Source organism: Aspergillus candidus (assembly GCF_002847045.1).
Source record: "Aspergillus candidus strain CBS 102.13 unplaced genomic scaffold BDW47scaffold_4, whole genome shotgun sequence".
In the NCBI taxonomy this organism is placed as follows: domain Eukaryota; kingdom Fungi; phylum Ascomycota; class Eurotiomycetes; order Eurotiales; family Aspergillaceae; genus Aspergillus; species Aspergillus candidus.
Window position 1 is genome coordinate 172929 of NW_020194009.1, and position 26956 is coordinate 199884.

The 26956-nt window shown below is 54.7% G+C and overlaps 8 protein-coding genes and 2 non-coding genes across 10 annotated transcripts; 6 read left to right on the plus strand and 4 right to left on the minus strand.

Annotated features, from left to right (window-relative positions):
* Positions 1-1357: 1357 nt before the first annotated feature.
* On the plus strand, positions 1358-4670 carry BDW47DRAFT_115228 (nagb/rpia/CoA transferase-like protein; the record flags this gene model as incomplete). The annotated part of the gene is made up of 2 exons (XM_024814772.1): positions 1358-2128; positions 3096-4670. 2 exons carry the CDS (start codon positions 1358-1360, stop codon positions 4668-4670), a joined length of 2346 nt encoding a protein of 781 aa, XP_024675487.1.
* A 2171-nt stretch (positions 4671-6841) lies between these two features.
* BDW47DRAFT_122519 (WD repeat-containing protein) lies at positions 6842-10493 on the plus strand (the record flags this gene model as incomplete). The annotated part of the gene is made up of 5 exons (XM_024815850.1): positions 6842-7008; positions 7062-9928; positions 9998-10257; positions 10316-10432; positions 10485-10493. The coding sequence occupies 5 exons, from the start codon at positions 6842-6844 to the stop codon at positions 10491-10493; spliced, it is 3420 nt and encodes a 1139-aa protein (XP_024675488.1).
* A 512-nt stretch (positions 10494-11005) lies between these two features.
* On the plus strand, positions 11006-12730 carry BDW47DRAFT_122520 (putative MYND domain protein; the record flags this gene model as incomplete). The annotated part of the gene is made up of 1 exon (XM_024815851.1): positions 11006-12730. One exon carries the CDS (start codon positions 11006-11008, stop codon positions 12728-12730), a length of 1725 nt encoding a protein of 574 aa, XP_024675489.1.
* Positions 12731-13049: 319 nt separating this feature from the next.
* BDW47DRAFT_115230 (uncharacterized protein) lies at positions 13050-15635 on the minus strand (the record flags this gene model as incomplete). The annotated part of the gene is made up of 1 exon (XM_024814773.1): positions 13050-15635. The coding sequence occupies one exon, from the start codon at positions 15633-15635 to the stop codon at positions 13050-13052; it is 2586 nt and encodes an 861-aa protein (XP_024675490.1).
* Positions 15636-15902: 267 nt separating this feature from the next.
* BDW47DRAFT_55548 (dolichol phosphate-mannose biosynthesis regulatory protein) lies at positions 15903-16450 on the plus strand. The gene is made up of 3 exons (XM_024819305.1): positions 15903-15955; positions 16024-16104; positions 16157-16450. Exons 1-3 carry the CDS (start codon positions 15953-15955, stop codon positions 16343-16345), a joined length of 273 nt encoding a protein of 90 aa, XP_024675491.1. The 5' UTR covers positions 15903-15952; the 3' UTR covers positions 16346-16450.
* Positions 16451-18439: 1989 nt separating this feature from the next.
* Positions 18440-22096, plus strand: BDW47DRAFT_133041 (uncharacterized protein; the record flags this gene model as incomplete). Its single annotated transcript, XM_024817727.1, has 2 exons — positions 18440-18633; positions 18700-22096. 2 exons carry the CDS (start codon positions 18440-18442, stop codon positions 21785-21787), a joined length of 3282 nt encoding a protein of 1093 aa, XP_024675492.1. The 3' UTR covers positions 21788-22096.
* A 488-nt stretch (positions 22097-22584) lies between these two features.
* On the plus strand, positions 22585-22656 carry BDW47DRAFT_t13. Its single transcript has one exon. It is a non-coding gene; the product is annotated as a tRNA-Gln (tRNA).
* An 881-nt stretch (positions 22657-23537) lies between these two features.
* Positions 23538-23609, minus strand: BDW47DRAFT_t15. The gene has a single exon. It is a non-coding gene; the product is annotated as a tRNA-Gln (tRNA).
* A 784-nt stretch (positions 23610-24393) lies between these two features.
* On the minus strand, positions 24394-25088 carry BDW47DRAFT_99148 (uncharacterized protein). The gene is made up of 2 exons (XM_024820824.1): positions 24784-25088; positions 24394-24689 (listed from the first exon to the last, which is right to left on the minus strand). The coding sequence occupies exons 1-2, from the start codon at positions 24989-24991 to the stop codon at positions 24595-24597; spliced, it is 303 nt and encodes a 100-aa protein (XP_024675493.1). The 5' UTR covers positions 24992-25088; the 3' UTR covers positions 24394-24594.
* Positions 25089-25732: 644 nt separating this feature from the next.
* BDW47DRAFT_122524 (uncharacterized protein) lies at positions 25733-26420 on the minus strand (the record flags this gene model as incomplete). Its single annotated transcript, XM_024815852.1, has 3 exons — positions 25733-25869; positions 25923-26237; positions 26300-26420. The coding sequence occupies 3 exons, from the start codon at positions 26418-26420 to the stop codon at positions 25733-25735; spliced, it is 573 nt and encodes a 190-aa protein (XP_024675494.1).
* Between the last annotated feature and the right edge of the window lie 536 nt (positions 26421-26956).

Genomic DNA, 26956 nt, shown 5'->3' on the forward strand with positions numbered 1-26956 from the left:
AGTATGGGATATATGTACTCCGCGCATTCCCCATGCCTCCGCATCACATGTATCACCATGCAGCCATGCTATATGATAGTGCCTGAAGTTAACTATTTCCATTTCGGCCGGCGTCTATTTTCTCCCCCCCTCCCCGCTCTCCCTCCCCCGCTAGTCACTACGGCCTATCCGCTCTGCGAGCGAGCGCGTAAGCTAAAAGGGAAAAGGAAAAGCGAAACTGGGGACCTCTGCAGAATGGTGTAATTGTGCGTGAAGTGCGCGGTCCGCGCCTCTACCGTACATAAGTTTGACAGCGGTCATCCTGCACGAGGCCAAATCGGTCGATGGTGTATCCCCGCTAGGAATGGTCTCATCGGAGTTGGCGACGAGAAGGGGGAAGCGAGTGAGTGATTTCTATGTTAGGCTTGAGGGTTTTTACTTTTTTCCTTGGCTTATCAGTCTTTATTTTATTTTTTTTATTCTTTAGTTCGCGTTTTTATTTCTTAACTTGATTTTTGAAGCGACGGAATCAAACAGAATAATTATTTAATTCAATTCAATTCGTGCAACTGATCTCCAGTAACTAGGTAACTAATAATTGTGGACATTTCAGTGACATCATCGCACATACAATAATCTTCCCTCTCCAGTCAGTCCGCTCCCTTGTGCACGAGCTTTACTATAGTTATGCGATGCCGGGGCAATAATACAAAGTGCTATGATTATTCCATTCCGCAGAGGAAGTCGGTTTCGGCCGACGTAGAAATCTCACTTATCTCAGGCATCGTCAAATATGTGCCGCCCGGATGGAATGCTGGTTATCAGCGCTTATTTTGTCCCCTGTTACATACCTCGCTGTCGGCGTGTCCGTGTCCCCCATTCCTTGGGCAGAGAGAAGAAATGATAACGTCATAACCTCCACCGGCAGAGAATGACGACAGGTTGCCGAGGGAGGTGGGATTCTGACATTCACTGCTCGTGTGATGGCTTTCGTTGATGAATTGGCTTGGGGACATTACTGATTATTGAAGTTCTAGGTTGACCTTGTTTTGAGGATTGAATTGAAATTCCAAACTAGAAAGAAGGATGGAAGGATGAAGAGGCAGAAATTGAAGGCAGATTGAAGGGATGCGGCAGGAACGGGCAGAAGAAAGTAGCCCCGCCGACCCCGCCGGCTCCAAGCTCCGATAGCAACTTGGTACTGCGACTGCGACTGCTGCCACTTTACCTACCTCACTCACCGTACTCACTACTTTCTCTTCCCTCGCTACCTTTATCTACCAACTGACATCTCAACGATACACAAGAAATAACCACCCGATTAAAGAATCGAAACAAGAAAACCACGATATCCGTCCTATCTCCCCCCGATTTCAATATGGCGAGTCCCGCTCCCAACCTCTACAGTTTCTCCGACAATGACGCCCTGGCCCAACAATTACGGCCCTACGTCCTTCGGTGCCAGAACACGGCCCTGACTCGACACACCAGCTTCCGCGTCGCCGTCTCAGGCGGATCTCTCCCGACCGTTCTGGCGAAAGCCCTCCTGGCTCCCGGGGACGGAACCCCCGAGGACACACCGCAGTTCGACAAGTGGGACGTCTTTTTCGCGGACGAGCGCGCCGTACCCCTCGACCACGAAGACAGCAACTACCGCCTCTTGAAGGACGAACTGGTGGACAAGATCCCCTCGCAGCTGGGCAAGCCGCGCGTGCACGCCATCGACGCCAACCACGTCAACGACGACGACCCGCAGGAGCTGGCCGACCTGTACCAGGAGGAGCTGATGCACATCTTCGCCGCCAAGGACAGCGTCAAGCTGCCTGTTTTCGACCTCATCCTGCTGGGCTGCGGCCCCGACGGTCACACCTGCAGTTTGTTCCCTGGCCATGAGCTTCTGCGCGAAAAGGACGCTTGGGTCGCTGCTGAGTCCAACTCCCCTAAGCCCCCGCCTAAGCGCATCACCTTGACTTTGCCGGTTGTTACCCACGCCATCCAAATCGCTTTCGTCGCTACCGGTGCCGGGAAGAAGGAGATCATGAAGCAGATCTTTGACGCTGGGGAGGATGGAAACTTGCCCGCTGCCCTGGTGAACCAGGGGGCAGGGGACAAGGTCAGCTGGTTTACCGATCACGCAGCTGTGGACGGGGTTTCCTTCCCCCGGCGTGGGAGTCTGTAAGTTGGGGTGACTGGTGGCTTGGGTGTTCTAGTTTTGGTGCCATCCCTGGAAATTGGTTGCACTTGCTATGATGTGGTTTGGCCATTATCTGGCGGAATGAAAAATCCGAGCATCGATCATCCGACAAATAAAATAAGAAACTCATTAGAAAAAGAAGAAAGAAAGAAAATCAGAGGAAAGATTGGGGGCAAAGGAAAACAAGCCAGGCTGCGATGTTTCCTGCGGAGTATGAGGTCCTCTGTTGTGTTCATGCTTTTTTTCCCCTTTCTTCTTACTTTAGCTTAGTTTTGTGTTTCCTTTGCCAGCGTCCTCTGTGGCAGATTTGATTCCTGTCTGATGTGACCTTATGTGTAAAAGTGTTGCTGCTGTCTATTATTGATATCACAGACCGTTTCATAATGGAGTAATGATCATTTCGCAATGCTACCCAACATAAAACCAAAAGGATAGACCAGATGCTCTGTATGGTTCTTAAAAGCCATCCATCTGCGTCAGAGGATATAACTACCTTCTAATAAGAAAGATGAGTTCTTTGTCTGAATGCCGGACGATCTTCCCCCGTACGCCAAGAAGGTTGAGTTGGGACTGACCGCCCAATGATTCGATCTCCATCCATCCCTCCCTGTTTGTTGTCCCTCCTCTGCTTCCCAAGTTTCTACTCGACGACTCGGAGTCCGGTCGAATCACTCTTGAATCTTGATTTTGAAGCTCAGCTTGGGTTGGACACAAGCTGCAATACAAGAGAATCCATCATGCCGATCCCCACCCGCACAGTCTCGGTTCGCAAGCAGGTCAGTGGCCCCAATTAATTAATTAACCTACTTGTTGTCTACTTGTACGACCTACCTTACTACCTATGATAACACCCCTCCTTTCTTAGCTTCTCCGGTGAGAAGATTCCCTTGTGTTCACTCGCGCATCTCATGGATTATTTCAGTGGCTGACAACTCCCCGAAAGCCCTCCACTGTAGGACGCACCACGACAGCCACGGCCACTTCGACAGCAGCAGTTAGCAAAGAAAATGCCCCCAACCGCCCGAATAAGAGCCTCCTCCCTGTTCGCGATGAAGTACGTCCCTCGGGCATCGCGCGGCCACAGAAGCTGGAAGCGAGCCGGCCTGTCCAGCGAAGTATCAAGCCCCCCAGCAAGAGCTCGGTGTCTCTCCCACAGCGACAAGATTCGCGACCCCAGTCTTCGTCGTCGGAATCCACCACCACCACCACCACCACCACCACCACGGCAGCGCCGGTCGCTCGCCGCCAGAGCCTAGTCCGTCCGAGTCCGCTGAAGAGCATCAGACCGCTACAGCCACCGCCAGCTAATTCGGCGACGACCCCCAGACGGACGACCCCCGCAGTCGGCCCCCCGTCGCCCTCCAAACAAAATGCCCGCCCTATCTCCCCGCGGAAGCCTTCCTCCAAGAACGACATGCTTCCTCCTCCGCGCCCGACACGGTCGGCGTCCCTCCGGCAACCGGCGAGCTCGAGCGCGGGCGCTGGCGCTCCGACCGCAGCACGGAGCCACGTCCGACACCGCAGTCAGGTGCTAGCACCGACCTCGACCCAGACCGCTCGGAAACTGGAGCCCCCATCCCCAACGACAGCAGCGCCCCGTTCGCGGACGCAGTTTTCGACCTATCAACAGCATTTCTCGCCCAAGAAGGCCACCCGACCCCCGCCTGCCGCAGCCCCACCCCCACCGTCAGCCTCGGGCCCTGCTCTCGATCCCTCGCTGATTCTTCCGTCGTCTGCGCCGGAGCTGGCAGCGCTCCAAACAGAGTTGCTCCAGCTGAACCTTCTCCACCTGTGCTCAACGCGCCAGGACGCAGAGTGGAAAGCCGACGCAGAGACGCACCTCCGGAGCAAATACGACGCGGTCGCAAAGAGCTATCGAGTAATCGTGGGACAAGAGAAGGACCACCAGCGGCAGATCAACGGGCAAGCCCTCCAGCACTGGGTGCAAAACTGCCAGGAACACAACGGGCACCAAGGGTTCGCAGAGCAGATCCAGGTGCTGTCGCAGGTTGCGCAGGAAGTGTGTGATCTGACGGAGAGTCCGGGCAGCCGATACCCGCGCATTGTGCAGGACTTCGAAGAGTGGTTTCTACAAGCGGAGGAGATCCAGGACTACCGGGCCCACCCGCCGCCGCCTGGCGATCCTGCTCCGGCGGCAGTATTCATCGACCCGCTGGACGGCGCATGGAAGGAGTCCGCCCACGCGCTGGGGTTGAAGCTGGAGCACTGCCTGCGACAACTACAGAGTCTCGATATCCTCGGCTACGGGGCGATAGAGGAGCAGCTGGAGCAGTCTGCGCTGGTGCGGACAGCCCGGCGGCTGGACGAGATGATCGCGATGATGGTGGAGGAGCTCACGGTGATTCGTCGTATTGAAAGCGACGTCGTCAAATCGGAGCGTCGGTGGGTGAGCGAGCTGGCGCAACAGCTGACTGCTGCGCCGACACCACCGACCGAACGAGGGCCGAGATGCGGGGTGTGGAGTCGGGCGTATTGAATTTATGGTCTTTTTTTTTTCTTTTTTTTTTCGGGGTTTGGATGGACAACAAGCCAATCCAGGCACATAGGTAATGTGTCACGTCTATGAATAATGAACGAATAATGGAATTTGAAGAAACCGCACCCCTACGACTATCATGGAAGAGTGCTACATGCAACAGGTCTTCTATCCAGTAGTGTAATCCACCAGCCAGTCAACCCGTGCGATTGACCCCCAGTCATCAAGGAGCAAGGAAGTATTGGAAATAAAAAACCTGTCCCCTGTCAGCTCTCCGACGAGTAATCCGGTTTCCCTCGACGTGGATGGCTCTCAAGTCTATTAGTGTCGCATCGCGAACCGGTTTTCCTGCGCGGGATTGAACCCCACCTCGTCTGCCTTATCAATTTCATTTGCCTTTGGTTTTTCATTTTACCTTTTCTGTTTTCATCCTCGTCTCATCCTGTTATATCCTCGCATATCGTGAGCCCACGGTTAATCCCTCAGAGATAACTTGTGAACAGGTTAGAAACAGTATGGAAACAGGATAGAAACAAACGCACAGACAAACCAAGCCTGATCTATAACCGGTTTTCTTGTGTCCCGACCTGATTGAATCCCGACCTCAAACAGATGGACAAATCATTACCTTACCTCTTACTTCGGCCGAAACTAGACGGATGATAGGTTACTAGGTAGGTAGGATTGGCTGAAGGGAATCCTTCCACCTACGATCACCTTTTCCCTTTCTCTTCTCCATTCTTTTTTCTTTCTTTTTTGTTTTTAAGCTTTGGTATTGGGATTAGTTGGTATGGCTGTGGTATCACTGTCACTGTTAGGGATATCATCAGTCTCGATGGTGAACGTAAGTTAAGTAAAAGATGGCTTGGAGGAGAGTTGACTCTGGGTTAGTCGTGCGGTTCCAATGTTGGAGAAGCTTGTATCAAGTTTATATACAGGTACGTATATAAATATTATATATAGACAGATGAAATGAAGTTCATGATAGCAAAACAAAACCAATCAATTAATCAATGAAAAATATCAAGTCAGGTACCTAGATAATACACTGGGTAGATACCTACTAGTTACATATACAAGCTGGTAAGCTACCTAGTGACTAGGTACTCGACAGCCAAACAGGAACCGGGATGAGAGACCTGAAAGTGGAGAGTGCTGCACTGATACTGTTTTGTATATTCATACACCGTATTCTTTATCATATAGTAAGGTCCTCCAGTATGATATGGACCAGAGCTCAATTCCCATGTGGAGAACCAGCCAATGGTGACATTCCTTTAGATCCACCATGAGGTCATCTGCAGTTTGACATTTGCTTCGTTGGGATTAACCTTGGTCGGTCTCCACTTTACATATATATAGCTTGGAGGACAGTTATGAATTGTCTGTGGGAGTTGTATAGTATAGATGAATGGTTTTATTCGGTTGATTGATCTACATTATTCTTTCTTTGATTGATATATGGATAACGATCTATATAGATATATCGATGTATGGAGATTGAGGGAATGTCCACCACTATAAATCGATGACTTCATGAGTTCTGCTCGGTTCTGGGCCGGTCGATCTGGTGATGCTCTTGTCCATTGAAAGATCCAATCAATCTACTATAGAATAGAATAGAATACACTATATAATTTAGGATAGTACAGATAGAATATATATCTCTATTTATCTATCTAAGGGGATATAGACAAGTGTAGGTAGATATTAAGCAAGAGATAAAAAGGATAAGGTACTATCAGTTACCGAACCATACACCCTTCGGCAGGGAAAAGTGTGCCTGTATCATACCGGCCCCGGATCAATACCGGTTCCAAACCGTCATTTTCCTCTGTTCTGGTACCTCTCCTCATATCTTTCTCTTCTCATCTCTCTCTCTCTCTTTCTCTTCTTCTCTTTCTTATTTTCTCCTTCATCCTTCATTCCTGCATCTTCACTCTTAAATCTTCATTCCTACATCTTCCTTACATTATACGTCCTGTCATACTGTCATCCTGTCATCCTGTCATCCTGTCCTCCCGCCTCACATCAAACCCCACCGACCACTCTCATATTGCGATCCGCCTTGCGCCGCACGTCGATCCCCACTCAATTTCTCCCACTCTCCGCCTCGCCATGATCTAGTCTCGTTCCTTTTTACCTTACCCCCCGGTCAGCCTCTGCCCATCATGAAAAATCATTCGATCTCCCTATACGATCGCATCTGGCGTCGAGAGGCCGGCGATGCCTCCCCCTCGGCTAGTATCCGGGGCCTCTATGGTTCCAAGGAATGGATCGACAATTTAGACATCGTCAACGAGCTCGGTGGACACACTGGCTGTGTCAACGCGCTCTCGTACGTCTCGTCTCAATTCTTTTTCTGATTTTCTCCATATCTGACCATGACAGATGGTCGCGATCGGGTCAACTGCTGGCCTCGGGCTCCGATGATCATAACCTCAACATCTACTCCTACCAGCCCGACTCGTCCACCGCCCCATTCGCCCTCAACACCACCGTCTTCACCGGTCACCGCGCCAACATCTTCTCCGTCAAGTTCATGCCTCACTCCAATGACCGCACCGTGGTCACCTGCGCCGGCGACTCCCAAGTCCGCGTCTTTGACATCGAACACGCCGCCGCCAACCGCGACGTCGCCGCCACCTCCGCCCTCTCTGCCTCCGCCCGCAGTCAGAACTTCAACAACTTCTTCACCAACACCCGCTACCTGAGCGAGGGCAACACAAACGTCCGCGTCTATCGCAGCCATGCCGACCGTGTCAAGCGCATCGTCACCGAGTCCTCCCCCCACCTCTTCCTGACCTGCTCCGAGGACGGCGAGGTGCGCCAGTGGGACCTGCGCCAGCCCTCCTCCGCCTACCCCAAGCCCCGCGGCGGCCAGGGCTTCATGGCCTATCGCCCCGGCTTGGTCCACGACGACTCCAACGTTCCGCCCCCCTTGATCTCCTACAAGCGCTACCAGCTCGACCTCAACACCATCTCCTGCTCCCCCTCCCAGCCCCACTACATCGCCCTGGGCGGCGCGCACCTGCATTGCTTCCTGCACGACCGCCGCATGCTGGGTCGGGACCGCGTCGCCGAGACGGGGGCCCCCACGGGCACCCCGCCCCGCAGCACGCGAGATGACGAGGTCATGGGCCAGGCCACCCGCTGCGTGCGTCGCTTCGCCCCCGGCGGCCGCCGGCACATGAACCCGCGCAGCGAGGGGCACATCACCGCCTGCAAGATCAGCGACGCCAACCCCAACGAGATGGTCGTGAGCTGGTCCGGGGACCACATCTACAGTTTCGATCTCATCCGGAGCCCCGATGCCGCCGCCGCCCGGGCCCGCGGCCAGTCCGTCCGCCAGACCCACGACCCCCGCCGGGTCGCCGACGCTCGGGATCGCAAGCGCAAGCGCCAGAAGCAACCGTCCACGTCGTCCGCGTCCAGCGGGACGCAGCCGCGCCGCCGCTCACGCGCCCGCGAGGAGGACCCCGAGCTGAAGTTTCGGGTCCGCTACGGCAATGGCGCGCTGGAGGACATCTCCATCCCGTCGCTGGCGGACACCGTCGGCGACACCCAGCAGAACGTCTTTGAGCAGGCCCGGTACGCGGTGCTGAACGATGCCCAGCGGCTGGGGATGGAGATCGCCAAGGGTCTGGTCAAGCTCCGCAAGGCCTTGTTCTCCCTCGATGCCGCCGTGCGCGAGTGGGACGGGTCCACCGAGGAGGCGCCGTACGCCGACGCGCTGTCCACGGCCTTGACCCAGGCGTCCCGGTCCCTGCCGCGCATGACCGCCGTCATGCGCGACTGGCGCTACCCCCTGAATCCCTCCTGCCACGTCGTCAACATGCAGCAGACGCTGCGGCACAACCGGGAGTCGTCCTGGCGGTTCGTGCAGGCGGCCGGCACCTTGGCTAAGGCCTTGGGGGCAGACGTCCGGGGCGCGGCCGCATCGGACGACGACAGCGGTGATGATGACGACGTCGATGACGGAGGGCAGTTCGACCAGATCCGGCTCGCACCGGGTGAGAATAACTCCGTGGATCGCAGCGCCCAGTTCGGCTACGACTTCCTCAAGGCCATCCTCCTGTTCTTCGCCGGCGGCCGAGAAGCCGTGCGCGCCGGGTTCCTGCGCAACTCCGCCGCGCGACGCAACCAGACACGGTTCCCCCTCGCCGCCGAGGCCGACGACAGCGCCATCGAGTCTGTCCTGATCCCGTACCTACAGCGTCTAGCCGGTGACGAGCCCGTGGTCAACGTCGACGCCTCGCGCTTCGAGCACGACTCCAGCCGCATCTTGTTCCCGACCCAGCAGGCCGCCGTGACCGCGTTCGGCCGCGTGGTTCAGCTGCCCCTGGAGGATCTGGGTCCTACCGCAGCCGCCCGGGCGGATCCCGGCACCGGGGAGGAACGGAGCGATGCGCCGCCCGTGCGCGCTCTGGACCGGTCTGCGGCCGCACGCTTCTGGCAGTTCAAGGTCGGCCGCGGGATCTTGATGGCCGCGGGGTCCGGCGTCAACTATGCCTTCGTCAACCAGGCCTTTGGCGGGCTGCGTATGACGGTGGAGGAAGAATCAGAGAGTGAAGGGGCGGTCCCAGAGCGGTCGCAGGACGATACCGAGGCCACCCGGGAGGAGGAACCGATCCGCGACGTCCGTCTGATGATCGACGGCGGTTCGCCAAGTGGCAGTCCCTCGGACTCGCAACCCCAGCCAGGGCACCGGCGCGAGACCACCATCGGCCGGATGTCTGCCAGCGGCAGTGCGGAGATCAACGAGGAGTTTTTCGAATGGAAACCGCGCGAAGATACGGAAGGTGACGGCGAGCCGGATGGCCCGGCGGAAGACGACGACGATGACAGCGTGGAGGATGAATCCGAGGATGAAACCTCGGTCAGCGAGGATGACGAGGACGACCTGAGCAATCTTATGGACGATTCGTCCGACGCAAATGATGATGACGATGATCTTACGGGTGATTATGATATTGATGCTGATGATGGTTCTGGCAACGAGCGCTTACTCCGCAACTATGGCTTCCAACGCACCAAACGCCACAATGTGCATTCCGACATCCCGTGCTCCTCGCACACCCGGACCTACCGGGGCCATTGCAATGTAAAGACCGTCAAGGACGTTAATTATTATGGGATGGACGACGAGTATGTGGTGAGTGGTAGCGACTCGGGGCATGTGTTTATATGGGATCGAAAGACTTGCGATTTGGTGAATATTCTTGAGGGGGATAGTGAGGTGGTCAATGTGGTGCAAGGTACATTCTTTTCTCCGTCTTTTTCTCCGTGCCCTTTTCGCTCCCTGAACTCTGATGCTCATTCCCCAGGCCATCCCTACGAACCGACGATTGCCGCGTCAGGTATCGACAACACGATCAAAATCTTCTCGCCCGACCGACACGCCCAGGAGAACGCCCGCCGCGGCATCAACATCCTTGACCCGGATAACCCGGCCAACACGCTAGGTCCGAATGTCGATAGCTCCATCGGAGGCCTCAAAAGCTGCAAGCGCATGCACGATAGCTACCGCATCATGAACCAGAACGACGTCAACCGACAAGGTGGTTTAGATGATGCGTTCATCACGGTGGGTTCCCATTCCCCCGTTCCCTGGTCCCATTCCCGCCTTTCCTGACTTTAATCAGAGGAACATGCTGGCTGAATTTGCGTCGGCCCTGAGAGAACGACAGGTCCCTGGTGGGGCAGGAAATAACCCTGGCGTACAGGACGGACCTGCCCTGGTCCTGGATGACAATTGCAGTGTATGTTTACCCACCCCTCTTTGGTTTAGGATGTCAGGACTGACGGTTGCAGGTAATGTAACGGACCAACCACACAGGAGAGAACGGGCTCTACAGCTAGTTCGTCTAAACGTGTCTTCCTTACTTTGAATCTTTTCTTTAATATGCATGAGTAGACTGGTCCTATCACGTTAGTGTGCATTCTCCTCGCGGGTGTTTGATTGATTTCATGGCGGCGTTCTGGGATTAAAAATGAAATAAGGGGAATTGGGGATGGAACTGTCTTTCCTGTTTGAGCTTAGCAAATACAACAACGTATGCACATGAGGATGTAGGCAGCTGTTCGTTGCAAGCTGTTATGATACTGTAGATAGAGTGATGCCTGAATCAGCAGGCATAAAGAATACGGTATCTCCACGTGATCTTATCATCATTTCCCCGCATTCTTTTTTTTTTTTTTTTTTTCCTCCCCTCCAACTCACCCAACAAAGGCCTCATTTCCTCGCAATCAATCCCTTATGCGAATAACCACACATTAACCAAGAGTACATGAAGTGACAAGTGAAATCCTTACATCCAAAACCAAACCCCAAAATGCAATCCCTCCTCACCACCCGCTCCGAAACAACCTCCCGCCTCTACGCCGACCCCCACAACCCCCACCTGCACCTCGAGCGAGGCCGCGTCCACGAGCAATTGGGCTTCCCGGATTTGGCGTCGGCGGATGCGTATCGTGCGCTGTCGCTGCTGGACTCGGTTGTTGATCCGGATGGGTGTGAGTTTCATGCGAGGCGGCGGATCGTTGATTTGAATGATCGTGCTGTCAGCGGGGATAACGAGGAGGAGGATGGGGAGGATGAGGATGAGGACGAAGATGAAGGGTTTGCTCCCATAACGCAAGAGGAATACGACGCTATTATCGGCGACGTGTACGCCCTCCTCGTCCGGAGTCTCGTCAGCTGTGGCTGTTTCCGCGATGCGTATGACTTTGCCGTGCGGGGGCTGGCTGTTTTGGGGGATAAGCCGCAGTCGACAGCGGTGGATGTGCTTCGAGAACAGATGCGCAATATCAAGTCTGCATATAGAGCTCGGCTCGGATCTGACGCCCCTCCCCCTCCTACCACCAACGAAGATGACATCCAGATCGACCCCAGTCGACTCCCCGCGCAAGGCTATGCCCGCCGCGTCCTCTACCCGTGGAACACGCACGAACCAGACCGTAAAGCCCCCGAGACGCTGGCGCTGCTCAATGAGCGGTTAAAGACGGTTGCGCCGAAGTGCGAAGTCCGTGCCGTGGCTCTGCCAGCCTTGCACAACACCCCCACCCCAGCCGATACCAAAGAGCAAGGGCAAGAGCAAGAAGTCTCCATCCAGCTCGGCCTCTTCGCGAAAGAAGACCTCCACCCGGGTGAAGCCATCCTGCGGGAATCGTCGCTGCTTACGGCGACGAACCGTCTCCATGACGACCTCTGCGATGCATGCAATGCGCCCCTGCCGGCTATCGACTCTGAGAGCCCGCCTGTTCCGTGCGGAGAGTGCGCTGATGAAGATGATATTTTCTTCTGCAGTCAGGCTTGTCATGATGCTGCGCAGAGTACCTACCACGGTGCTGTCTGCGGTCTCATGCATAACCTCGACTCTATCGGCAAAGATATCCCCGATAAAAAGGACAAGGCTGATTATCTTTACCTGCTGCTTCTGGCCCGCGCGCTCGCCATGGCAGCCACGCAATCCTTACACCCCCTCGACCTCCCAGAAGTGAAATACATCTGGGGAGATTTCCACCCTTACCGAACCGACCCCGCAACCGACGAGCAAGAGAAAGAAAAAGAACTCCCCTTCTCCTTCCACCTCTCCATCCTCCAGCCAATGCGCTTCCTCGAAGAAATGTCCCTCGATCCCTACACCACCCTCCCCCACTACGACACATGGGTCCTTAACTCGCTGTACGCCAAGTTCCGCGGAACTGCCTCCGGACGCCTGTCTACCTGGGACGGCGGCCCCGAGCTCTGCGCTGTGCATCCGCTTTGGTGTCTGGCGAATCACTCCTGTGATCCCAATGTGCGGTGGGATTGGGCGGCGGATATCTGTTTTACGGTGCGGGATGGGGGGAAGGGGGAGAGGGTTGTTTGGGGGGAGGGGGCTTCTTCTGGTGGTGGTTCTGCTGATGGTAATGGTGGGATTAAGAAGGATCAGGAAATTTTGAACCATTACTGTGATATCGGCATGGATGTGAAGCAGAGGAGGGAGTGGGCTTGTGGGGCTCTTGGGGGGATTTGTTTGTGTGAGAGGTGTGTTTGGGAGAGTGCGCATTGTTGATTTTTTTTTTCTCTGGTGTTTCTTTGCTTCTTCTTTTGTTCTTTTTCTTGTTCTTTGGGGCAATGCGTAGTTGGTAGCTTGTTTGCTTGGGTGACTACTACTCGGACTCAAATAGACTATACAGATAGAAGATAATGTAAATAGATGATAAATATAGATACCCAGTGATGAAACCGAGATCATTGATTTCCTTCCTATCTTACCATACTATCTTATGTAGATCTCCCGTACTCCTCCTCCCAATACTACCAAGAATACAGTCCATTTCCTTTCCATCTCATGTCCATTCTTCCAACTCCCGATCCCCCTGCAATGCTACCTAATCGCGACAGACACTCCGACTCCGACTCCGACTAGGAGACCTCCGCCTCCGAGGCGGCGATCGCGACGGTGATAGCGAGTCAGAGTATCTTCGGCGTTTCGGTCCGTCCTTAGCTCGCGGCCCCTCCTTAACTCGTGGTGGTGGAGAGCGAGACCGGGACAAAGACCGAGAACGAGACGGAGAAGGTGAGTCGCGACGGCCTGCGCGTCGAGGTGGGGACGGACGTCTGCGCGGTGGGGTGATGGATCGCGAGTAGCTCCGTGCTCTGCCGCCCTTGCGCGGTGGTGGACTGACGGAGCGGGAGGGTGAGCGGCGCGCGCGGTACGGGCTGCGGCTGCGGCTGGGGGACCGCGAGTCGTAGGACCGCGCGCGCGTGCGTCGGGGGGGGCTGCGCGACTTAGACACTGACGGCGAGCGGCTGTAGGTGACTGAGCGGCGGCGGCGGCTGCTTTTTGGCGGTGGGGAGCGCGACCGCGACGGTGTGTAGCTGTAGCTGCGCGAGGAGGCTGAGATGGAGCGGCTGTAGGAGCGGCCTCGGCTGACGGAGCGGGCGGGGCGTCCGCGGCTTCGGGATGGTGAGCGCGAGTACGATCTGGAGCGCGATGACGGGCAGGTTGAGCAAGAGGCTGGGTGCGAGCTGACTGAGCTTGAGCGCGAGTCTGCGCTGGTGGCGCGGGCGGCTGGTAGTGCGGGGACGGTCGGCTTGGGGAGGTTCTTCAGGTGCTCGCGCATGTCCTCTGTCAGAACACCCAATCCGATGCTGGTGAAGTAGTTGACGGAGAAGCGCGTCTTGCGGGGGTCGTCGAGCGGGAAGAGGCCCTCGAAGCTGGGGCGCAGGATTTCGTCTGCCGTCAGGCGCTGCTTGAGCTGCGGGAGGCCGAGGTGCTCGATCAGGTTCTGGAAGAGGATCTTGACGAAGATACGGCTGCTGGATGTGGTCTCCTCTTCGTTCATGTGGATGACGGACATGACGTGCCATCCGATCGCGTCCGTGCTGAACATGTGGCCGAAGAAGGAGGCGATATTGCGCAGCCGGTTGGTCTCGTAGCGGTGGATCGTGTCGTAGTATTTGGCAAAGGCAGCCTCGAACAGATCCGACCAGAGACGGTTGATCTTGGCGAATCGCTCGCCGATCAGACCGTAGAACTTCGAGTATGTCCGTTCCTGCGAGCAACACTCGATGATCATCGACGGTAGCTCCGGCTCCAGGCCGGCCGGCAGGGAGATCTTCATCAGCTTGTGGCAGCATTCTTCGAAATCGATACTGGACATGATGGTTAGGTAGATCGTCCGTCGCAGGTTGACGAGATCCGTGTTGCTCTGGTCCTTGATGTCCATCTGTTGCTCCTCGTCCGACTCCTCGTCGGAACTCTCATCCGAATCGGCCTCCTCGTCTTCGTCGCTGTCCTCGCCCAGGATCTCCGCTTTCAGCCTTTTGTAGGCCTCCTCGTGTTCCTCCCATTGAGGGTCGTATTTGAAGATGTTCAGGGTGTCCTGCGTCTCGAGCTCGTCATCGAGACCGACCCGATGGGTGATCTGGTCCTCCTCCTCAATCAAGTCCAACTCCTCCTTGACCGCCGGGTTGTCCTTGAAGCGGTCTTTGCGGACCTGGAACAGGACCTCGATCATGTACTGCACTCGCTTGTCGATATCCGCCTCGTGGAGGATGTTCCGGAACTGATCGAACACGGCCAGGGCGATCGGGCCGCTCATGGCTTCCAGATGCTGCCCGACCTCCCGTGTGAGGCCGACGGCGATCTCCACACTGTCGTCGGTCGGCTTATGAAGCAAGAGCAAGAGAATCTGAGCGGCGACCATCTCGTGCACCACCTGCTGGTTGCACAGGTGAGCGATAAACGTCGACGACGCGATACAGACAGCCTTGTCATTCCGTTTGAACGCTTTGCGGAACTGCACGACCAACCGGTGAAGCAGCAGCTCGCCCACCTGGGGTAACTTTGTATTGACAATCGCCGCCATAGCGGCGTAGATCGGAGTGAAGGGCAAACTCGCCGCCTGAGCCTTCATGATACTCCGGCAGAACAGACCGCGACCGCGGACCAGGTTCTCGCTAAACAATTCTGGAACGATGAATTTGATGTTCGACACGTTGACCTTGTTGATAAGACCGTTGATCGACTTTTTCAACGCCTCCCACGCCATCCGCTGGTACTCCTTGCTCGTCTTGTCGGTGATCTGCGACTGCAGGGCGCGGAGTCGAGCCGGGGGAATGTACGTGCCGCCCGATCGCATGTTGAGGAGCTTCTCGTATTCCGCTTTGGCAGACGCCTGTTTCTCCTCCTCTGTCATGGGTTTGCGCGCGGCCTCCTGCTGCTCATGTTGACGCAGCCGCTCCGCCAGCTGCCGTTCTCTCTCGATGGCGCGGTCGGGGTCGATTCGCGGTACATCGCCGCCGTCTTCATTATTATGAGAGTCCCCGGGAGGCGACCGGCGACGATTGGGCGAAGGAGATCGCGATGGAGGGGACCGTTTTCGCGATCCTGTGGGCTGAGGCGAGTAGGAGGCGCCTGGGGGAGGCGTCGGCACACGGACGGCGGACTGCAACACCACGGGGTCCGTCATTTTCCTGCACCTATAATCTTCCTCTTTCGACTCGTATGTGGGTTTATGGGAAATAAAATCCACGACCACACGGAAACGCTGTGAAAAGGAAAGGAAGGGGGTGAGGGTGAGCTGATGGTCTGTCTCAAGAAATCGTGAGGCGGCGAAAAGGCAAGACGGCCGCTGGTCTTGGCCGGGAAGTGTCACGTGATGTGTTCAGGAGTTGCGGCGCGGTGGCTTCTTGTGTTGGCGCGCTTTACGGAGTACGGGTCTTCCTCATCGTCAACTTGAAGCTCTCTCGTCGGTCGCGTGTGTTGCTTTTAGAAAGTGATTTCACTATGGTAAGAGACTGATGTGTTTTCCTCCTAGCTGTATCTGGCTTTGTTTCCAAAGAACTAACTGGTGAAAGCTGGGCCAACTTGTAGGATCCGCCATGCTTTTGGCCGCAACCGCCATCTTCCTCTACTACACCACCTGGACGCTGCTCATGGTAGGCTTTCGCACTCGAATTCCCTACGACGTCTACTGATTCCATTTTCCAGCCGTTCGTCGATCCGGGCCACCCTCTGCATGACCTCTTCCCGCCCCGTGTTTGGGCCATCCGCATCCCCGTCTTCCTGACCCTCCTGGGCTCCGCCGTCGTTGGAACATTTATCGGCATTGTGATGATCAACAGCAACAAGAAGAAGGCCGCGAAGGCCAAGGCGGCAGCTGCGAAGAAGAAGACTTGAACGCGTACCCTTCGAGGGAGAGGAGTGTTGAGATGGGATAGGGTGGAGAGCGCGAAAGGTGGCTGACCCGAAAGTACCTACAGCTTCGGATGTGCCATCTGTCTGATATGACGTGTAACAATACCACTTTCTTTCTATTTTCTTTTTTTTTCTTTCTTTTTGCTTCCTGTACCCCAGCGTTCGTTTTCACTGCATCGTCACAAAGGGATAATGTACTGTCTCAAACGGGAAGAGACCAAAGTTACGGAGACTTCCCTCGGTCTTTCATCAATAATGACGTTGAGGGAAGGGAGCGGATGGAAACAGCCACTGAATTCAATCAGCCTTGTAGTAACAATCACTCCAGGTGGTGAGTTCCAGGTCACCCCTTCGTAAGGAACACCCGAAACCCCACGACGACACTTCCTTGGCGTGGACTCCCATCCATCGCGTCATCATTCAGTCACAGCCCGGGGGCGTGTACCAATGACGGTCAGGGGCCTTACAGATGATGGGCGGTGCTGGACCCCTGCCATGCGACCCGTGACCGTGACTCGAACGGAACCAGAGGACCTCAACTACCGCAAGGGCGTTGGGCATTCCACCGGAGCGTCAGAAGGCTGATTGGGTCGACTCGAGTGGCGGCTAGACCCGGAATATTGATGGAACGAGGATGAACCGGGGGAAGCTGGAGAGGCAAGAAACTTCGTTGATGACCGATCCGTCTCACAGCCTCATTTGTCAAGAGGAGAGGAGTTCAATCAGGTCAATCTCCTGGTCATGACCATTGATGGTCATCCAGGGATCTTGCTGCTCTGGGGCTTCACTGGCTGCTCCGCCCAGGCGCATCACGTGGCAGCCTGCATTGGGACCGCGTGTGGGGTTTGTCTGGTTTGTTTCTTTATCACGACAACTCAGAGAGTCAAAAAGTGCAGTTACCCCTCATGACTGTACCAATCAATAGTACTGAACCGTTGAAGATATCGCCGTGGTTGGTCTTTCATTTGCCAGGCAGTCAGTCTCAGACCTCGGATTCAGGGTTAAAGGCGCAGTAGTGAGCAGTTACTAGTCGGTGGTCGCAGCAGTCGATCCCCCACTGCAGGAGATGCGATAAGTCATCTGTTACGTATCGTGACAATAGATACCATTCTTACCGGACCTTGATACCATCCATCCCCCCAAACCATCTTCTCGGGTGTCTTCTAGATCCAACAGATCATGGGAAAGAAGTGGAATTACAGTCATCGTTTATTGTCAGTTGAGAATAGACGGAGAGATGACCAAGATACCCCAAATGATCACGATCCTTTGGGATACCAGCTGAGGACTTCCTGACAAAAACGGTCATGCGGGGGATGCCTTACCTGATGATACCAGATCCGGTAAGGAGTGATACATACCGTACTGCATCGATAGTCCCTGATACCGATACCGATAACAGATAACAAGTCAGCCCGATGTAGTCATCCAGACTCCTGACCTTCTTCTCCCCCTCTCCCACTCCCCCTCCTTCTTCTCTCTTCCTCTTCTTCTTCTCTAGATTACTTCTCTTGACTACTTCTTCTATCCATCTTCATCTCTTAATGTACTATTTCAAATCATCATCTCCACTTTTTGTCCTCTTGTAACTCTACTATAACTAGGCGTATCTCGCCTCTGACGCTTGTTGTATCTCGGACATCGAAGCAGTGCTTCTCGGCCTGTCCAGACCTCCCATCCTCCGCGTATCTTCAGAGTGCCTTTCACTCCAGGTACGCGACGCCACAACGCTTGTTCCCGGGTGCTTTTGATAAGCCCTCGACAATCAACGGTTCCTTGTGTCGGTGGAAGCCTCGACACCGGTTATCTTTCACGGGTAGATCGTACGTCGCGTTTGACTCATCACATCGCCGTACCCCGTATCAGCGTCTCGAGGCTCTTTTGCTAACAGAGGTTGGTGGCGATCCATAGTGCTCGCGGACTCGTTCCGGTAGCATCATCTACCATATTCCCCGCTTCGGTCGACCACGTCGCCGGAGCCCTCGTCCTCCGTTTCTCAGACCGATCCCGGGTCTTGGGACCGGTCTTCCCCCTAGACATCCCATTGCCTCCCCGGAGGCAATCCCACCCATTTGTATGCCCCCGGTAGCGTCAGACGATCTTCTCAACCTGCAAAACCGGTCTCAAGCCGACCCGAGCCCGCTCCCCGAGGATCTGATTACGGTGAACCCGGAGAATGACCTGGGTGGGAGAAGCAAAAAGAAGGGGAAGAGCGGCAAAGGGAAGAACAAGGCCGCCAAGGCGGCCGCAAAGTCCCCACCGGACGACCTGTATGTGTCTGATCCCCGTTCACGGGAGGCTCAAGTGGCTGATCGTGGACCCATCTCCATCCACAGGATCGCAGCTTCGCCCCCGCCGCTAGAGCCGACGTCATGTCCAGATCCCCCCTTACACCCCCCGGCAAACAATCATCATATAAACCAAATTTCCTCCCCAGTGCTTGATGCACTGGAATCGATGAGGGACACTCCCGATAACGATCTTACCTATCGTACGGATAAGTGGGCCAGGGCCATCCCCGTGGGCAAGAGCCCTCCGAACGATGCCGTGGACGGTGAGATGCCCAGCGGCTCCCCACTGGGCTTCCTCTCCAGTGCAGACAAGGCAGGCTTCAGCAATCCGTCGTCGGCCTCGCCCCCTCCCCGGACGAGGCCCCTCAGTTACGCGTCCGGCTACTCCAGCAACAACGACTTCTCTCGGCAGCAGTCGGTGGATCGCCCCAAGAGCTACTACTCTCTGAGCAATCCCGTCTCCACCCAGATGCCGCCTCCGCCCCACCTGCCGCAGCCGCACTTCTATCGGGCCCCGGAGATTGATCTCCCCCTGTTCTCCGGGCAAGGTCGCGCCATGTCCGACGGCTACTCATTCTGTGCCTTTGACACCATCCCCAGTCCGTCGGCCAAACCGACGCGGATGGGGGGCAATGTCCTCCTCGTGGGGTCCGATGGCGACCTCGAGGTTCTCGCCATCGAGGACCGCAAGTCCCGCGGCGTGGGCAAGTTGAGCGGCCTCAATGGTCGGGTGGTGGATGCGAAAGTCCTACCGGGTGGCTCGTCGGATGATCCAAGTGTCCCACCGCGGCCGCATGTCGCCGTGATCGTTCACGGGCCCTCAGGCCCCCCGGATGACGAGAGTCACGCCTCCTCCGCGGCGTCGGAGACGCACGAGATCCCTGCCGCTGGCCGACAGGCAGATCACCCCCGCGATGAAGCCAAATTTTATCAAACCCGGGTGGAAGTCTATTCGCTCCGGACAGGGGACCATGTCGCCACGCTGTTCACGACCAAGCCCACTCCGTGTCTGGATAATCTTCCTGGGCTGCCCGCGTTTGTGCCCCCACCATCAGGCAATCTGAAGCTTCTTGCGGGCGAGAGCCACGTCGTCTTAGCGTCGGGCGTCAGTGGGGAGGTCTACGTCTACGCAGCGCATAGCTACCGGTGCCTAGGGAAGACGTGGACCAGCATCCAGCCCAAGGAAGCGCGGCGGTACTCGACGTCCTCCAGCTCCACTGACCCGGACGGATCGCGCACCGACTCGCCCAACGGTCCCGCCAGCTACGACGGCGCGATTCTTGCGCTGAAGGGCCGATGGTTGTCGGTGGTTCCGCCGTCGGCGTCGGCCTATCGGGCATCCATCCGCGGGGTGGTCCCCCCCGCTCGTCTGCAGGGGAAAGTCTACGGGATCGAGACGCATAGCCCTCCGACAAAGCCAACCGTGAACTGTGACGCGGATGTCGGGGACGGTGAGAGCCTGTTCGACAAGCTGGCCCGCGGCGTCACGCAGGAGTTTGTCCGCGGCGCGCGGTGGGTCGGCGACCAGTCGCTGCAGGCCTGGAACAATTACTGGAACAAGGAGCAGCAGGCTGGACCCCCGGCGGCGCGGCGCTCCCCGCACATGCCCGACCTTCCCCAGCCCGGCTACGGCCTGTTCCCACCCACCCATGCCCAGGAGACCCCGACCGTGGCCGAGCCAGACCTGGTATCCATCGTGGACCTGAAACGGCTCGAGGATGCCGGAGACGCCCGGAACGCACTGCTCAATCCCCTGGCGACATTCCCGGTCCCGAACGGATGCAGTTTCCTATCGTTCTCCCCCAACGGTCTCATGCTCCTCACCGCCAGCAAGAAGGGGGATGTCCAATACGTCTGGGACCTCCTACAGGTCAAGATCTGTCGCGCGGGCGCCTTTCTGACCGACGACGCCCCGCCACCCGGCCCCAATGTGCGCCAGATCGCGCGGTATCCCCGGCTGACCACGTCGCAGATCGTGGACGTGATCTGGTACCCGCCGTCCGGGGAACGGCTGGCGGTGATCACCCGGAAGGGGACGGTCCACGTCTTCGATCTGCCGCGGAGTGCCTTCCAGTGGCCCCCGTTCCGTCGGGCTCGCCCGCCGCCCAGCAAAACCTCCGTCCCCGACCCGGCCACCGACGAACTGGCGGACCGCGCCGCCGGCAAAAACGCGCTGTCTGCGGCGATGAAACTGGTCGGGGGCAAGACGCAACCCATCCTGGCCGCCGTCCGCGGTCGCACGCCGTCGGTCGGGGCGGCTTTACCCGCCGTCGGGGGGTTTTCGTCCGCCGCCGGGGTCCGCGGCGGGAAGGTCGTGGCGGCCGGCCTCAGCAAATCCATGGGGGCCGCCTCGGGGACCGTCAACACCCTGCGGCACGTGGGCGAAAACCGCCTGCACCTGTCAGGGTTGAGTCGCGATCCAGCCCCGGGTCGCGTGGTCTGGATCAACCACCGCGGGTTGCCCTTCTTGGGCTTGGTGGACTATGGGTTTTTCCGGCTGTATCGGGTGCGGCGGTCTTTGTCCCCCCAGAAGCCCCGGCACCTCCAATCGGTGATCGGCAGCAAGGAGATCGAGTACCGTCTGCCGCCCACGCTGCAGAGTACATGCGGGCCCCTGTCGATCCGGACTTTTCCTCCGGGGCCCGTCGCCTGCGCTCCGTTGGCTTTGCCGTCCGCGAATTCCCGGCCGTCGCCGGCGAGCAAGTCGAAGTGCCAGCCCCTCTCCCAGGCGGAGATTGAGACCAACGCGCCCTATCAGCCGTTCCACACCGATCAGCGCGTGAGTCTCTACATCTACACCGAGACGGCCGAGACAGACGAGTCTCTGGTCCCTACGGGCCAGTGGGTCTTTGGCGGCGATATGGCGACTTCCAAGCTACACGTGCGACCCTTCAGCTCCGGTGGTGATGAGGAGGCGGACGACGAGGGCGACGTGATGCACGGGCAGCGACCCGGCTTGGGCAGCGGGATGGAGAACCACATCCGTCTGGGCAATAGCACCGGCCATGGCGAAGAGGTCGTCATCACCACGCGCCGGAAGAAGAAGCGCTTCCCCTCGACGACGTCGGGCGCGGACGAAGGGTTCTTCGAAGACGACTGTGACGTGGTAGATTGGCCCGAAAACCGTGTGTAACCTCGGTCTTTTACCTCGTTCTCTCGGTGGGTGTAATTGATCTTTTCTTGATTGGGATTTGGGACCATAATCAGACTTAGACAGTATACGGGGTTTGGCGTTCCTAGTTGGGTAATCGATGTACACTGATATTGGATATTGAAACTCGTCCCGTGACGGACTGACTACCTGGTTAACTGATTGATTGATCGATTGATGATGAAATTGCGTGGGCTGAGTCCACCTTACCTTCGTTTTGCGCTGGCGTGCTTGGTTCATCTATCTGTCATACAACCATACCCTAGTTAAATCTCATAGAATTTTGAGACAGTCAGGTCGTGGTCGTTTGTAGGCGGATGCGTAGACTGGAATTTACAGTGAATAACATAAGCTCTCCACATGCTTGAACTACTGCATTTTGAACCCTCGAAATTCACGTGCTTCATCTATATTTGCGGGCCCACGTCCCTGAAACCTAGTCGGGGGAATTGGTTGTGGTTGTCTATCAAACTCAACTTTCTGCTCAGCTGGTGATACTCGATATATATAACAAAACCCAACAACAGCGACCAACCCAACAATCATCCAAAAAGACCAACAAGTGGTTTGAAAAATACTAGGTTATATGATAGGTCTTATACTACATAGTCATATACGCCACCCACCAGCTCGGTATAATCATACAAACACTGCACGGTAATGATGAATCCTAAACATGATGGATATACTGCCCAACCTGATACTAAGTAAACAACTGCTAACATATAACATAATATTAGGATATATATTAAACACCCCCATCCACATAATATACAAACGGTCCTGTGGTCTAGTGGTCATGACGTCGGATTCTGATTCCGTAAGCCCCGGTTCAATTCCGGGCAGGACCTCTTCTTTTTCTTTTTTGAGATTTTTATTTTCTTTTACTTCTGTTTGGGTGCTGCATTTTAGCCTGCTCGTCTTTTTTCTTTGTTTTTCTTTCGAGTTAATGATACGGTGCTAGGGCGGGGTCCCTTCTTCGCGGGGCTCGCTGGGTTCTAGTTATTTGATTCCTGTCGTCAGGGCTTTACTTGTGGATATTATACTAATATACTCTGTTTGTGTTGGTACCATGGCTTGTGATGCTATTTAAGCGTTGACCCTTTTGGATATAAGTATTGCGTTATCTCCTTGTCTCCTCGTTTCAATAGTTATACCGAGTGCCTCATACCAGCTGCGAAGAGCCTGGATACACCTACCTACCCACCTGTATCATTTATCATGACAAAAAAGGGCTGCATCTGACCAGGTTATGGCTGCCTCCTGGTATACATGGAACAAGTTATATCCGTCACTAGAAGTACGGGGTCTTTTATGTGTCGCAGGACCCTCTAGATAGCATAGCATAGCATGCGATCCAGCAAAGAAGTATACGTAATGATTGCACTGACATAGTTGTCTTACTGCCGAAAGAACTACATATAGAGCATGGGGGTTCTATCCTTTAGCTATCAGAACAGAAAAAACGTGTCTCACATTAAGTTTGAATGAATATTCCCTCCAGACACAGGAGTAGACAGGACATTATCACTATAAACTATGGAGTTGTGATCAACTTCAAAGGTACTAACTATATGCGCGAATCAAATATTATTCACACACTTTCCATGACCCTCACCAACAATCATATCCAAACCACCATGACGCAACAAGACAAAATAAAAAGACGGGAGGCAATCCCATCCACCCTTGCAGGGAGATTGGATGGTAAAAAGCAAAAAAGAAAAAGAAGAGGTCCTGCCCGGAATTGAACCGGGGCTTACGGAATCAGAATCCGACGTCATAACCACTAGACCACAGGACCATTTGTTGATTGGGCAAATTGTATTTGGTACTATTAACAAGTACAGGTGCCTGTTATCTTGCCCTAATCATGCTTTTACTAGATCTGGTGTGGGTTTTTATAGAGTGATTCTGGTAGGTTCAACTCGATGTGTTGACTGAGCTATAGTCAGCAGATTCACTATTTGAAGGCATCTTTCCCCTCACTTCCACGGAGTTTATCTTGATTGCGAATTGGCGGAAGTGCCAATTCTGTGAATCTTGACGACATGCCTGGTTTTGCATCTAGATTACATATTGCATAGCGATTGTTGGATACCTTACCGGAGCACCTACCCGAGGGACGATAGGTGGAAAAGACAGTAGCAGTCAATTGGAAACTATAGAAATATAATTAGCTAGTGAGTCATCATTAGACTCGACTAAACGTCGCTATAGGATAGCCCAACACATCCATTAACCCGTCTCATCCATCTCCCGATTGTCAAGACCCCACTCGTAAAATATAGACGTATATTTGCTCCCGAAGTCAAAATCCTTTGCACCCTCTTCTGCAACAAAGTGGCAGTTATCGAGGCCGATAAGATAGCTAGACTGCGTCTTAGCCTAGAATATTGCTATCATTGACTGACAAGGGAAGGAGAGCAAACCATTTCCCCTTCTCACTATCCCAGATTATATTTCGAAAGCCGGGGTCCCCGTGGTGGATGCCACAGCGGATAGGTTCTCTGGATATAATGGATTAACGCCAATTCAAGTACCAGATAGTCCCAGTCCATGGTGATTAGGAAAAAGGAATGACCTACAAAAATGAGTGTTTGAAAGCCTGTCGTATCCGATCTTGCTCTCCCCGCCCATATTCCTAAAAAGTCGTGAAGATCTGTTCCAAAAAGTTTTTCCAAAGATGTCAAAGTGATACACCCGTTAGGAGCCCACAGGTTGTCTGTCTGCGTGCCACAGCACCAGTAGATCAGACGCGCCGTGGAAGTACAATCCCTATCGTATAACTATTCCAGAGCAGGGTATTCCGTTACAGCCATGGGAGAGCGTCTTGGGTCTGCTTCTATTGCACGGATGGAGGGGTCGGGGTGAACCAGTCTATCTGCTGACATGCTTGATAATTAGATTGGAATGCATGGTATCAAGGGGCTGAGGAAACTAGGCTCCAACACGGTGAAAGGCAAGTAGGAACGTACTGAGCGCGTATTTTAGAAGAGCCTCGCGTCCAGTATCGGGGGTGACCTGGACACAGTTGTAGATTTGGCGTATTTCGTGGTATGGGCTATCTCGATCGTACGCAGCTTGAGCTATTCTCTTTCCTAGTCTCCACCTGTCGCGGTGGTTAGGTAGGTCGATGGTTTCGTCCTCGAGGTGTAGGTCGAATGGTTTGCAGAATTCAGTCATTGTTTTTGTGACGTTGTGGGGGTCATGTAGAGAGTGCGTAGTGAGGAATGACCAGTGATGTAGATTGTCTTTGTGTCTTGTTGTTGCCTGAAGAAACTTGACTGTTGGTGGAATCCATGTTATTTAGACGCGCCAAGATCTCGGGTGCCTCCGCAGAAGAGAAACAGATGTCCAACACTTGAATTGACCTAGCCTCGAGGGGTGATTAGGTTTAGAGGAACTATTTTGTCTGGTATTTTGCTTATCTCTCTTCTATCTGTATACCTCCCTCCTACCTCTCTACCTAGGTATTACGTCGGCAGTACTGGAAGGACAGATGAAATAAGTACTCCAACCGAGACCTGCAGCTCAGTGCATGTCAAATCATATCGAGGACTGCATTGGCAGATGGTCGGATTGGCGCATGGTTGTGTGATTCGGTCGGCTGTCCGAAGTATTATACTTGGGGTCTTATTATGCGGGGTGATCGGCGGTGGTCTGTGTTGGAGACCCGTAGATCTGCTGTCAATCATGGTTTTTTTTTTTGGATTACCATTGTATTTCGGCTGGTTGATTTAATTCGTATCCATGGATGGTAGAGGATTACAGGAATACAAGAGAAATGCAAGACAATGCAATACTAGGATTATTAAAACAGGCTATTGATATCAGGATAAAACACCGTATTGAACGCAGATTATGCTCTCCTCATTCTTCCATCTCTTCATACTGTGGGGTGATATTTATGGTCTGACCAGCCCCTTACAGAGCCCAGGCAGCCAGAGCGAAGCCAACCAGACCGGCAGCGGACGCGCCGACATTGAGCTGACCGGCGGAGGCCGCATTGGGAGTCTGGGAGGCGGAGGGAGCGGAGCTGGACTTGGAGCCCGACTTGGAGCCTGTATTTGGTTAGTGGGCATATGGAAGAGGGGAGGATGGAAGAGAGACATACTGTCGTCAGAGTCCTTGTCAGAGTCTTTGTCAGAGTCCTTGTCAGAGTCCTTGTCCGAGGAGCTACCATCGGTAGCGGTGGCATCGGCATCCTTGGCGCTGGTGGCAGTGCTACCGCTGGAACCAGTAGGGCTGGCAGGGAAGAAGTGGCTGCTGTAGCAGCTGGCCTGGCAAGCGGCGTAGTTGTCGGTATCCTTGGGGGTGCCGGAGCCCTGGGGACAGTCGGCGACGCAGCTGGTGGTGTCGTTGGCCTGATTGTCGCTGGGGCAAGGGACCTTGTAGCAGGCGGCCATGCAGCAGACCTCCTTCTGGTCGCCTGGGAGATGTTATGAATTGTCCTACCAAATTTTCTCTATTGTAAAGAGGTGAAGAACTTACACTTGGCAGCGCACTTGGCCTCGGGGGTGAGGGAGGCAGTGGGAGCAGCGGCCTCGGAGCCGGTGGAGGACTGGGCGACAGCCACAGCGACCAGAGAAGCGAGGACAAGGCTGAGCTTCATGTTGAGGATTTGAAGAGACTGGAGAGAATATTACTATTAAGGGTAGATTAGAGGAAGTAGATGAAAACGGAGGACTTCAAACGAGTGAAGATAAGCGAGTCAAACGAAAGACGGATGGAGAGGAAGAGAGAGGAAGAAGAGAGAGAAAGAAAAAACGAGAGAAAAGGAGGAGAGTTTGGTATAAATAACCATCCCAGACCAGAGTGACAGCGCGGTGGCCAACGGGGTTAGTCGCAGCGCCTCTTCATTAGCGGGGTTTCACTTCAGCCTGGCATCAAATGGGCCGATTTCTTTTTTTTTTTTTCTCGAGAGAATTGATCATGCTCATGAGATATATCTTCTTGGTTTTCCTGATACTTGATGATCCATCTATATGTATATTGATACAATTTGAGAGAGATATATATGTATATATAGATCTATTATATACGTCTGTGAATATCAACATACAAGAGATGGAGAAAGAGAGAAAATCAGATCAATAAATCTGGGGACAACAAACAAGACTAACCGGATTGAGACGCCCTATTAATATC